The sequence below is a fragment of the Bufo bufo genome, chromosome 2, assembly GCF_905171765.1.
Source record: "Bufo bufo chromosome 2, aBufBuf1.1, whole genome shotgun sequence".
NCBI classification, from domain to species: domain Eukaryota; kingdom Metazoa; phylum Chordata; class Amphibia; order Anura; family Bufonidae; genus Bufo; species Bufo bufo.
Window position 1 is genome coordinate 401,399,995 of NC_053390.1, and position 13,299 is coordinate 401,413,293.

General features: G+C 43.4%; 1 protein-coding gene across 1 annotated transcript in view; it reads left to right on the forward strand.

Moving 5' to 3' along the window:
- LOC120989266 (prostaglandin reductase 1-like) overlaps window positions 1-13,299 on the forward strand; it is an 87,170-nt gene that overhangs the window by 5,245 nt on the left and 68,626 nt on the right. The window contains exon 2 of the mRNA XM_040417256.1: window positions 12,352-12,467. Within this exon, the coding sequence (XP_040273190.1) occupies window positions 12,362-12,467 (106 nt within the window). The 5' untranslated portion in view covers window positions 12,352-12,361. The remainder of the gene's footprint in view (window positions 1-12,351; window positions 12,468-13,299) is intronic.

Genomic DNA, 13,299 nt, shown 5'->3' on the forward strand with positions numbered 1-13,299 from the left:
AGCAAAAACGGAACAGATACGTAAGACATATGGATGCATTTCCGTATGTGTTCCTTTTTTTTTTGCGGACCAATTGAATTGAATGGAGCCACGGAACGTGATTTGCGGGCTATAATAGGACATGTTCTGTCTTTTAACGGAACGGAAAAACGGAATGCATACGGAACACATTCAGTTTTTTTTGCGGAACCATTGAAATGAATGGTTCCGTATACGGACCGTATACGGAAATCAAAAAAATGGCCCGTATAGTACTGGCAGACTTTCAAAGTAGGGAGATGCCCACTGCTTCTGAGAGAAATGCATCTATCTATGCACATGAAGCAGGGAATAACGTGGCTGAGAAAGATATTAGGGAAGCCCAAACAAGACTTATTGCTTAATAGTTTTGATTGTACAATGAAACAAAGCCATTATGCACCTTTTATTTTATTTATTTTTTTTAACTCCGTTACGCCTTTAAGTGTGGGTTTGATGCATATTTATAGCTTGCCTGGTTTCTTAACAGCAACCATGCTACTTATCCATGCTGAAGGTTCTATGACCTTTTTATTACTCCCAGCTTATCTAATCTTTCTATTTTTCACTTTTAAAGCCTCATTTACACATCAGTGTTTCACGGACGTGTGATGTACGTGTTCTCAACGGACAGCACACGTTCCCATTCATTTTAATGTGTGTATTCAGACATCAGTGTTTTAGCACGGTCCGTGGGTGTGTTTTTAGCACGGATGCATGCTCTATTTTCTCTGTGTTCATGGATCCATCACGTCCATTATAGTCTATGGGTCCGTGAAAACCACGGATGCCATCCGTGTTGCATCCATGTTTCACGGATCATTAAGAAATGCTTTGAAATTTTTTTTTTTGCTGTTCAGTGTCAGTGAAACGTGGATGCAACACGGACAGCAAAATCGGACACATGGAGCCTTCACGGATAGCTTCACTGACCACCTGCTCACGGATGTGAGCACGGACGTGTAAATGAGGCTTACTGTAACTCTGCTTTGAGTGGAGCTTGCACTCTAGATGGTTGTGTTGTACATGAAGTATTGCTTTATCTATTTCTAGGTGGCACTCTCAAGGTAGACACACCAGTCTTTGTAAGTGTCTCTATATTCACTTTTGATTGTGTCAGAAGTGTGGGATTCTAGTCTTCTGCTGATCATGTATTAATTAGTGTTGGTCGAGCACCAAAGTGCTTGTGCTCGAGTAGAACACTTTCTACAGAGCACCCAAGCACAATGAAAGTCAATGGAAAAACCAGAGCATTAAACCAGGCACCCCCTGCTCTGAAGAGGGGAGGGTGTCGGGACTCTAGTTCGGCTTAGGAGTCCCTGCTCTGACTCAATATATAGCTATGTCCATATATGGAATTAGTGCTTGGGGACTTCCAGTGTATTTAAAGGGATTCTGTCATCAAGATTTTCGATATGAGCTGTTCATATCATCCTCTCAGTCTCCATTATCTAATTAAAAATATACTAGTTTTACCCCCACCTGTCCTTTCACTTTGGATAAAAATCAGTTTTATTAATATGCTAATTACCTAACTAGCGTGCCCAAGGGGCTGTCCCTCCCAGCGCCGCCCCACTGCTAATTATGCACTCCTCATCGCCGATGGTGCGCCGCAATCTCGCGCATGCGCCCTAAATCCACTGGTCAGCGCCCTAAATCCACTGGTGTCCTGGCAGCAGCCTCCGTGAACGAAACGCGCTTGCACCAGCTGTCTGCGCATTTCGCCCACGGGCGCTGACCAGTGGATTTAGTGCGCATGCGCGAGATTACGGCGCATGATCGGCGAGGAGAGGAGTGCATAATTAGCAGTGGGGCGGCGCTGGGCTACGGGATAAGGGGCGCGGCTGGGCACAAACTGCCGGAGGGACAGCCCCTTGGGGATGTTAGTAAGATAATTAGCATATTAATAAAACCGATTTTTATCCAAAATGAAAGGACAGGTGGGGGTAAAACTAGTATAATTTTTAATTAGATAATGGAGACTGAGAGGATGATATGAACAGCTCCATATCGAAAATTTTGATGACAGAATCCCTTTAAAGCTAATTTAGCCTCTATTTCTGAAAAGTTTCTGGTGGGATTCGAACTCGCAACCTTCTACATCACAGCCTACATAACCACTACGCTATACAGCTGCATGGCCAGTTACTTAAAAAAACTTCTGCTGTATAAGAATACTCATACAGCAAGTATTCCTATATAGCAGAAGTCTCATGCAGCTGTATAGTGTAGTGGTTAACATTCTCAGCTGTAATGTAGAAGGTTGTGAGTTTGAATCCCACCAGAAACTTTTCAGAAATAGCGGCTAAGTTAGATTTAAATACACTGACTTGAGCATAGCGATGCTCAAGTCGAACTGGTGTTCGGCCGAGCATGCTCGCCCAACACTAGTATTAATATGTTCTACATTCAGAGTAAGCGGCCCCATTTTCTGACATGTATCTGCTGAGAGAAGTGGCTTGTGTTTTTCTTTCACTTGGAATTGCAGTAGATAAGCTTTATCATTGTATGTCCAATTTAGATTACATTGACCCAGAGGTATCATATATGCATCTGTCACCGCCGACCCTGGGAGAAATCTTTTAGAAGTTCAGGTAGATCGAAGACTCAGGAGTCTATCTGTCAGATCTCTCTTGTTTTCATTGTTGCTGACAGGTTTCCACCCCTTTGCAGATGCTGCTCATTATCAGTCAGGTGGCTCTTTATATGTTCCGCCTGTCACTTGTTTCTCTGAGGCTGATAGTTCTTCTGTGGAGTGCTCTGCTTGTGTGGTGGTTCTTTTCCAGATACATCTCAAGCTAAGGGCTCATGCACACAAACGTTTTTTGCGTTCTGTATATGGGCCGTATTTTGATTCCATATATGGAACCATTCATTTCAATGGGTCCGCAAAAGATGCGGACACCACTCTGTGTGCTGTCCGCATCCGTTGCTCCGTTCCGTGGCCCCGCAAAAATTTTGAGGCATGTCCTATTCTTGTCCGACAAGAATAGGCATTTCTTTAATGGGCCTCTTGCAAATTGCGGAAGGCACATGGGCGGCATCCAGTTTTTTGAGGATCCGAAATTTGCGGACCGCAAAAAACGGCACGGTCGTGTGCATGAGCCCTAAGTCCTTATCCCTTTTCTTGGTGTGTCTGTTCTGACTAGGCCCTAGGGAGACACTAACTTCAGTTTGGAAGGAGCCGGTTGCCTCTTTCCCCGTTCCCTAAGTTGAGGGTTTGGTGCAGTGTTGCGGCAGTCTCAGGTTCCTGTGCATGTGCATTTTTACCTTTTTGGGATTTTCACATGTTGTTAGCCACTTAGGGAGAGTATCAGGGATTGCTAGGAGGTGACCTCTTTGTTCCCTAGGTTTGGGGCCTAGTCTGTTGTTGTTTAGTTGTGGTTCCCTTTGGTTGTCTTTTCTTCACCATACTTCCCATGACAGTATCCTTGTTCTGCCCAGCAGTGTTAGAAAATGATACTATTTCTTTCTGCCAGGGTTTTGGTAATTCTCAAGTGTTTAACCCCTTAAGGACCAGCGCCGTACATCTACGGCAGACTGATCAGGCGGGTGCAGGAGCTGTGCCCGCCCGATCAGCGACAGGGGTCCGGCAGTCACTGATAGCCAGAGCCCTGCTGTATGCATCGGCATTGGTGAAAACACTGATGCTGGCGCAATAACCCTCGCACTGCCATGGTCAGCGCTAACCGCGGCATGTGCGGGATCATGGCAGGGAAGGCAGCCCGATGCCTTCCTTGGGCATCGTGGCTGCCTTTCGTGACAGCATGTGAGATCCAGCACCCTGGATCACACAGGAAACTGGCTGTAGGTGTATTACAGTGTGTAATACACTTACAGCCAATGCATTACAATACAGAAGTATTGTGATGCATTGTAAAGGGGTTCAAACCCCCAAAAGTTGAAGTCCTAGAGTGGGACAAAAAATAAAGGGAAAAAAAAGTTAAATGTTTTTTAATTTTTTTTAATTTCAAATAAAAACAAAAGCGTCCTTTTCTCAAACTAAAGTAAAAAAAAAATAGGGAAAAAAGAAAAGTAGACATATTAGATATTGCCACGTCCGTAACAACCTGCTCTATAAAAATATCACATGACCTAACCTCTCAGATGAGCACCGTAAAAAAAAGTGTCAAAGCAATTTTTATTTTTTTTGTCATCTTACATCACAAAAAGTGTAATACCAAGCGATCAAAAAGTCATATCCAACAGTCATCTCATACCGAAAAAAATGAGCCACTACATAAGACAGTCGGCAAAAAAAATACAAAAAACTTTAGCTTTCAAAATATGGAGACGCAAAAAAAATCTTTTTAAAACAAAACTTTATTATGTAAAACTGAAAACAACCGAAAAAATGTAGTCTTGTTTGGAATTGTCATGTCCGTAACAAACTGCTCTATAAAAATACTACATGATCTAACCTGTCAGATGAACATTGTAAATAACAAAAAATAAAAACTGAGCCTATTTTTTTTTGTTACCTTGCCTCACAAAAAGTGTAGCCTAAAATGGTACAAACAAAACTTCCACCTTATCCCGTAGTTTTCAAAATAGGGTCGTCATTTTTTTTGGAGTTTTTACTCTAGTGGTGCATCATGGAACCCCTTCAAATGTGACATGGCAACTTAAAATTATCCCAGTAAAATCTGCCCTCCAAAAACCATATGGCGTTTTTCCTTCTGTGCCATATATGGGGTTTTTCTGTAAACTAAAGCATCAGGGCAATAAATATTGAGTCTTGTTTGGCTGTTAACCCTTGCTTTGTTAACGGAAAACAATGAATTAACCACCTCAGGACCGCCGAACGCAGGATTGCATCCTGGCGGCGGCCCTGTTATTCCTCCTGGACGCGCCGATGCGTCCTCTCGCGAGACGCGAGATTTCGAGCATAGCCGGCCCGCACATGCGCAGTGCGGGCCGGGATTCGGCGTAGGAGAAGTTCGTCACCAGCCTGCCAGCCAATGATCATCGCTGGAAGGCTGGTGACTTTTGAAAAATCGAATCCGAAGCCATATAACACACTATATTTATAAATATAGTGTGTTAAATGGCTTCTGTGCTCTCTGTTGGGTCCTTTTCGTCGGTTGGTCCCAGCAGGGAGCACACATCACTGTAAGGCCTCATGCACACGGATGGGTTTTTTTTGCGGTCCGCAAAACGGATTTCCGTTGTTCCGTGACCGTTTTTTCGTCCGTGGGTCTTCCTTGATTTTTGGAGGATCCACAGACATGAAAAAAAAGTCTTTTGGTGTCCGCCTGGCTGTGCGGAGCCAAACGCATCCGTCCAGACTTACAATGCAAGTCAATGGGGACGGATCCGATTGACGTTGACACAATATGGTGCAATTGCAAACGGATCCGTCCCCCATTGACTTTCAATGTAAAGTCAGGAGTCCCTATTATACCATCGGATCAGAGTTTTCTCCAATCCGATGGTATATTTTAACTTGAAGCGTCCCCATCACCATGGGAACGCCTCTGTTAGAATATACCATCAGATTTAAGTTAGATCGTGAAACTCATATCCGACAGTATATTCTAACACAGAGGCGTTCCCATAGTGATGGGGACGCTTCAAGTTAGAATATCCTACGAACTGTGTACATGTCTCCCCTCTGCTGCCTGGCAGCACCCGATCTCTTACAGGGGGCTGTGAACCGCACAATTAACCCCTCAGGTGCAGCACCTGAGGGGTTAATTGTGCGGATCATAGCCCCCTGTAAGAGATCAGGTGCTGCCAGGCAGGAGAGGGGCAGACCCCCTCCCTCCCCTGTATTACATTCATTGGTGGCCAGTGCAGCCTCCCCTCCCCCCCCCCCCTAATTAAAATCTCGTTCCCCCATCATTGGTGGCCAGTGCTGCCTCACCTCTTCCCCCCCCCCACCCCACCCCTAGTTAAAATCACGTTCCGAATCCCCCATCATTGGTGGCCAGTGCGGCCTCACCTCTTCCCCCCCCCCCCCACCCCTAGTTAAAATCACGTTCCGAATCCCCCATCATTGGTGGCCAGTGCGGCCTCACCTCTTTCCCCCCCCCCCCCCCCCCTAGTTAAAATCACGTTCCGAATCCCCCATCATTGGTGGCCAGTGCGGCCTCACCTCTCCCCCCCCCCCCCCCTTCCCTAGTTAAAATCACGTTCCCCCATCATTTGCTCCGGATGCGTCGCGTGTGCATTGCGGGAAAACCGAGCTAGTAGGCATGCAATTGCAGTCAGTTTTGACTGCGATTGCATTCCGATGTTCAGTTTTTTCCGCACGAGTGCAATGCGTTTTGCACGCGTGTGAAAAAAACCTGAATGTGGTACCCAGACCCGAACCCGGACTTCTAAACTGAAGTTCTGGTTTGGGTTAGGTGTTCTTTTAATTTTATTATTTTCCCTTATAACATGGTCTTAAAGGAAAATAATAGCATTCTTAATACAGAATGCTTACTAAAATGTGGCTTGAAGGGTTAAATGAAAATAAAAAAAATTACCTCCCCTCATCCTCTTGTTCGCGCAGCCGTCATGTCTTCTTGGGGTACTTTCACACTAGCGTTTTTCTTTTCTGGCGCTGAGTTCCGTCCTAGGGGCTCAAATCCGGAAAAGAACTGATCAGTTTTATCCTAATGCATTCTGAATGCAGAGTAATCCGTTCAGGATGTCTTCACTGCAGTCTTTTTGACTGATCAGGCTTTTCAGAAAAACGTAGCATGCTGTATTTTTACCTCCGGCCAAAAATACTGAACACTGACTGACTGAACGCCGGATCCGGTCTTTTTCCCATTGACTTGCATTAACGCCGGATCCGGCGCTGTGTGTTCAGTCAAACCGGATCCGGCTTTTGCATGTTAAACCCGAAAAATGTTAAAAAAAAGTTAAAGTCCATAAATGGCGGATCCGTTTTTTCCAGTGCATTTTTTCATTGTGATCAAAATCCTGATCAGGATTCAAATGTAACCCGTTTTCACACGTTTTTCCTGATCCGGCGGGCAGTTCCGGTGTCGGAATTGAACGCCGGATTAAAACAACGCTAGTGTGAAAGTAGCCTTACTACTTCTTTCAGGACCTGCAAAAGCACCTTCGATGATGTAATTGGGCTCACCACGTGGTGAGCGCGGTGACGTCAGCGCAAGTCCTGCTGAATGAAGATGGAAATCTTACGTCATCAAAGGTCCTTTTGCAGGTCCTGAAAGAAGACATGTCGGCTGCGCGAACAAGAGGATGAGGGAAGGTAATTTTTTTAAATTTTCAATTAACCCCTCAAGCCACATTTTAGTAAGCTTTCTGTATTAAGAATGCTATTATTTTCCTTTATAACCATGTAATAAGGGAAAATAATACAGTAAATTGACTCATCAATTTACTAACGTCATCTCCTAGCAACCATACGTGAAAATCGCATTGCATCTGCACTTGCTTGCGGATGCTATGCGATTTTCACGCATCCCCATTCATTTCTATGGGGCCTGCGTTGCATGAAAAACACAAAATATAGAACATAGAGAAGCCTCTATTCACCAGGACACATCAGCAGAGCTGTCATTCTCCATATCTCCTTCTTAAACTCCACCATCCTTGTAAAATCATATTTGGTGAGAGATCTACCATTGTTTCAGGGATATGTTATGCAGAGCTGTTCATCTAGTTGTAATTGTTATTCAGGGAGTTACTACTGTTAGCTAGACATGTAATCTTATGTACAGGCAGCCATTTTACCATATGCTTGAGTATTAATGCAAATGTTATAGTACATGCTATCTATACTTTATACACTGCTCAAAAAAATATAGGGAACACAAAAATAACACATCCTAGATCTGAATTAATTAAATATTCTTCTGAAATACTTTGTTCTTTACATAGTTAAATGTGCTGACAACAAAATCACACAAAAATAAAAAAATGGAAATCAAAATTTTCAACCCATGGAGGTCTGGATTTGGAGTCACACTCAAAATTAAAGTGGAAAAACGCACTACAGGCTGATCCAACTTTGATGTAATGTCCTTAAAACAAGTCAAAATGAGGCTCAGTAGTGTGTGTGGCCTCCACGTACCTGTATGACCTCCCTACAACGCCTGTGCATGCTCCTGATGAGGTGGCGGACAGTCTCCTGAGGGATCTCCTCCCAGACCTGGACTAAAGCATCTGCCAACTCCTGGACAGTCTGTGGTGCAACGTGACGTTGGTGGATAGAGCGAGACATGATGTCCCAGATGTGCTCAATTGGATTCAGGTCTGGGGAACGGGCGGGCCAGTCCATAGCATCAATGCCTTCGTCTTGCAGGAACTGCTGACACACTCCAGCCACATGAGGTCTAGCATTGTCTTGCATTAGGAGGAACCCAGGGTCAACCGCACCAGCATATGGTCTCACAAGGGGTCTGAGGATCTCATCTCGGTACCTAATGGCAGTCAGGCTACCTCTGGCGAGCACATGGAGGGCTGTGCAGCCCTCCAAAGAAAGACCACCCCACACCATTACTGACCCAATGCCAAACCGGTCATGCTGGAGGATGTTGCAGGCAGCAGAACGTTCTCCATGGCGTCTCAAGACTCTGTCACATGTGCTCAGTGTGAAACCTGCTTTCATCTGTGAATTTGCCAATCTTGGTGTTCTCTGGCAAATGCCAAACGTCCTGCACGGTGTTGGGCTGAAAGCACAACCCCCACCTGTGGACGTCGGGCCCTCATATCACCCTCATGGAGTCTGTTTCTGACCGTTTGAGCAGACACATGCACATTTGTGGCCTGCTGGAGGTCATTTTGCAGGGCTCTGGCAGTACTCCGCCTGTTCCTCCTTGCACAAAGGCGGAGGTAGCGGTCCTGCTGCTGGGTTGTTGCCCTCCTACAGCCTCCTCCACGTCTCCTGATGTACTGGCCTGTCTCCTGGTAGCGCCTCCATGCTCTGGACACTACGCTGACAGACACAGCAAACCTTCTTGCCACAGCTCGCATTGATGTGCCATCCTGGATAAGCTGCACTACCTGAGCCACTTGTGTGGGTTGTAGACTCCGTCTCATGCTACCACTAGAGTGAAAGCACCGCCAGCATTCAAAAGTAAACAAAACATCAGCCAGGAAGCATAGTAACTGAGAAGTGGTCTGTGGTCACCACCTTCAGAACCACTCCTTTATTGGGGGTGTCTTGCTAATTGCCTATAATTTCCACCTGTTGTCTATCCCATTTGCACAACAGTATGTGAAATTGATTGTCACTCAGTGTTGCTTCCTAAGTGGACAGTTTGATTTCACAGAAATGTGATTGACTTGGAGTTACATTGTGTTGTTTAAGTGTTCCCTTAATTTTTTTGAGCAGTGTACTTATACTTGCTATTTGTATTCTTGTAGATTTACCAAACAATCCTGTTTTGCAAATCAATTGCACACTTGTACAATCTCTCTCACGCGCATCGCAAAGAGAGTACAACCTGTTGACCAATAAACAAGTTAAACTACAAAGAACTGTCCTCTTATTTGGAAGACAGGAATGGTGTATGCTGACTGTCAGAATGTGTAAGAAGACAGAACAATCATTATAGACTTTTAATTTGACATTGCTTGTCTGCACTGTTGACTTTTCCTCTATAAACATTTTTCTTTAAACTCAAGTTTTTATATGTCATAAGGTTGCAGGTAACCCCACAGTCAAACTGACAAAGTTAGAGGCATTTATGAAATATTTATGCCACTGTTGTCACCAAGTTATAGCTTCTAGCACACTGAGGGGAAGTTTTATCAGAACTGGTTCAAATGAATACCCATAGCAACCAATCATATTGATCCTTTCATTTTCCAAAGGAGCTCTGAAAAATTAAAAGTGGAATCTGATTGGGTAACCAAGCCAGTTTTCCTTAAACAGGCCATTATAGCTAATACAAGGTATTTAGGAATATGTAATTATTTAAGTATTTTCAGTAATTGTATTAATTCCTGGAGAATTCCTTTAAGAGGCATCTCTTAATAAAGTAACTTTTTCCTAGTCTTTTTTGCCAATGCTGAGTTCTAGTGATACAAACCACTGTGTTTATTGCTCCTATTTGGTGAATAATTATGAATAATAATTCTTCCGAGCTGCTGCTCTTGATCTGTTCAGCCATATATACTTTGGCATATGATTTCTGTCTGCATACTCTAGAAAAATGGTTTTGTTTATTTGCACTTAGAACAGGTTTCTCCATATTCAGGACAGTGGTCTTTGTCCCAGGGGTGGTAGCTTCCACAGGATCTACATCTGATGCCAGAAGACTACTTTACTTTTCTTTTCACCTAGTTTTCTTTGATGTGCTGTTTTTTTTTGTTGTTTTTTTGTGTGTGTGTTTTTGCAGTAATAATTTAAAGCTCTAGTTTCGCTTTTGCGATCTTGCATTGCTTGTATTTCTGTAAGTTCATGGCTTCCATACATGCCAATAGCTCTGTGTAGATTCAGGTCTGGTACTGAGTATTATCTTTTTAGCATTAATGTCTTTTGATCCTAGAACTATTGTCTCTGAAGTTCATTGTGTAATATTCCAAACTCACATGTTGTGGTAAGCTGCCTCAGCTTTGTCGCATATTGATCTATAGTTTCTAATGGGCCTTGGCTTATGATATTGAACATCTACCTCTTATATATGATGTTACATGAGGGCATAAGATGTTTTCAGTATGCCCTGCTTTTTGGCATCAGAGAGTGAGTAGTGCTAACAAATATGCAGATAGTCTCCGCCCATCTTTGAGAGTAATGTCGCTATCCTTACCTTGGAGTCTTTCTTACCATGCTCAGTTGCCACCTCTTCCCAATGGGATTTGGAATGTGTCCAGTCTTCTACCAGCTCCCCCTTACAGTCCATTGGAGATGGTACATGGAAGTTGTTTGGAGCCATTTTCTGTAACACTAATGGTTTTTTTATTAATAAATTAATAAAGTAACAATTCTTGTTTGTTTTTTTTGTTGTGATAATAGGACTTTAATTGCTTCTAAAATACCCAAGTCCTCTCCACTTCTGACACCATGGGTGATATTTTCAAAACTAGTGTAAAGAAAAGTTGGCTTAGTTGGCCATAGCAACCAGTCAGATTTCACCTTTCATTTTTCAGAGCTCCTTTGGAAAGGAGAGGCTGAATCTGATTAGCTGCTGTGGGCAACTAAGCCAGTTTTCCTTTACACTAGTTTTGATAAATCTCCCCCTAGTTATTAAGACACATGCAGATGGCAGTAAACACGTTAGCAAATGTATAGCGCCTCAGGAAGAATATATGCTCATGCAGCGAGCCCTGGAGGAGCTGGTGAAGAGGATGAGTGGTAGTGGCCCCAGTTGAAGTGTTGTCACAGTGTACTCCCACAGACCGCTGCTCCCTGGGGATCGGTGCAGTGGAAATGTAGTTTTTAAAAATGAGGCCAGAAGTAAAAGTAAAGTATATTATACTAAGCGCAACATAGATCTTCAGGTACATTCAATAGAAGTGAATTCCAAGAGCTAGTAAGGAATACAGAGGCAGGTTGGATTGCTGCAATTTAGCACTAGTATTGTACTGGCCTATTATTATTATTCAGGGTGATGGGTGTCTTAGCCATAGTCCCTCACCGCACAGCAGAGTCTTTGATGGAGGTATTAGATGTCTGACTTCTCAAGGTTTTACTTGAGGACTTGTATTGCTGATCTCTATGGAGAATCCTTCTTAGGAGCAGAAGCTCGGCAGTGTGCTTCCTCTCCCTTCTGTGGTTACACAGGAATTCTGTCTTTTGGCAGGAAGCAGTACAAGCCCACTCCTACCAAGAGGGTAGGAAGAGGCTGGTTAGCCTGTTCCTTGCCAACCATTGCCAGCCATATACTTACTTGTAGTAACGACCATATAGCAAAACTGCATAACACAATAACTATATACAATATTGTAGTACCCCGAGGTCTGGGGTACTACACTTACTTATTTTATCCTCTGCGCTGGGGCATGTCATTGCTGCAGCTAAGAAGATGATGCCATGGCTGTATGACAACAAGGATCAGAATGTGGTGCTGGGGCATGTGAAATAGGTGAGTATATACAGTATGTTCTATTTTATGGCAAGTCGGGGCACAATTTTTTAATAACTTGGGCAACCCATTTAGTACTTCCTTTTTTCATATAACAATGCTGGAAAATACAATATCTAGAACTCATATGTATGGCATTACAAATTAAATAACCTGATCTGTGTTAACTCCTTTGTGTCCACTGTGAAAGCTCCGCTCAGAGGTGTCCTTGGTACAGTGGTTACAGTGTGGTTGAGAAGGCATTTGGCTATCTCGGCATACAGTACAGGGAGATGTGATCCTGAAGTATACCCACAAACATTTCCATTTAATGTATTTTTTTTTTTCCCCTGCTTTACAGGTTAACGAAAATGGTTGTGTCTAAGTCATGGACAATGGTGAAGCACTTTGTTGGTGCACCAAAACCTGAGGACTTCAAACTTATCGAAAAAGAGCTGCCACCACTGCAAGAAGGAGGTAATGGAGCCCTGTTTCAAACACCTGTTTCACTTCTCAGAACCTTCAAACCCTATATTCATTAATATTGCTACTAGGCTAAAACACACTTATAATATAACTTATGCTTCTCATAAATTTTCCAGAATATGGGCTAAAGTCTACCATCTGTCAAACTAATGTAGAGATGAGTGAATCAATACTAAACAAATCACATTTGTTACAAATTTTACCAAAAATCATCCGCCAAACTAATCCGAAGCTTTTGGGATTCTCTTTGGACGAATTGCATAAAACTGTGCATTGTACTGTTAATATGGGCAGTTAGAACCACAAGGGAGGAAGAAGACTGAGGATCCCATGACACTGGAAGGAAGTGTGTGTGGGGGGGGGGGGGGGGCTTGCCCTGATTGACTTAGAGGTGGAAAGACAGTCTAATCAGCCAATCAGGGGGCAGCAGGCAGATTCTTCTGCTGAGATAGAAGAATCATTCTGTGACCTAGAAGGAGTGTGTGTCTGATAAAAATGATTAGAAACACAAGCCACTAATGTACTGTGATATAAATACTATAGGGAGAGAGAGATAATTTGTCGATTTTAGGGAAAGCTTTGAGGGAGTAAAGGGCTGGTCACACTGGAATAATACAGCAGCGTGCTGTTGCAACAGCTCGGTTCTGCATTACAACACCCCCTGGCCTGCAAAAGAAAAAAAAACATTTTTTTTTTTCTGTATATGAAGGAAGATTTTATTTTATTTTTTCCTTCAGAACCTTCATTTTCTATGTTGCCAGGACAACACCCCAATAGCATTCTACTGCAAAAGCTAGTAATTGTACATTGTTCAGTGCACGTG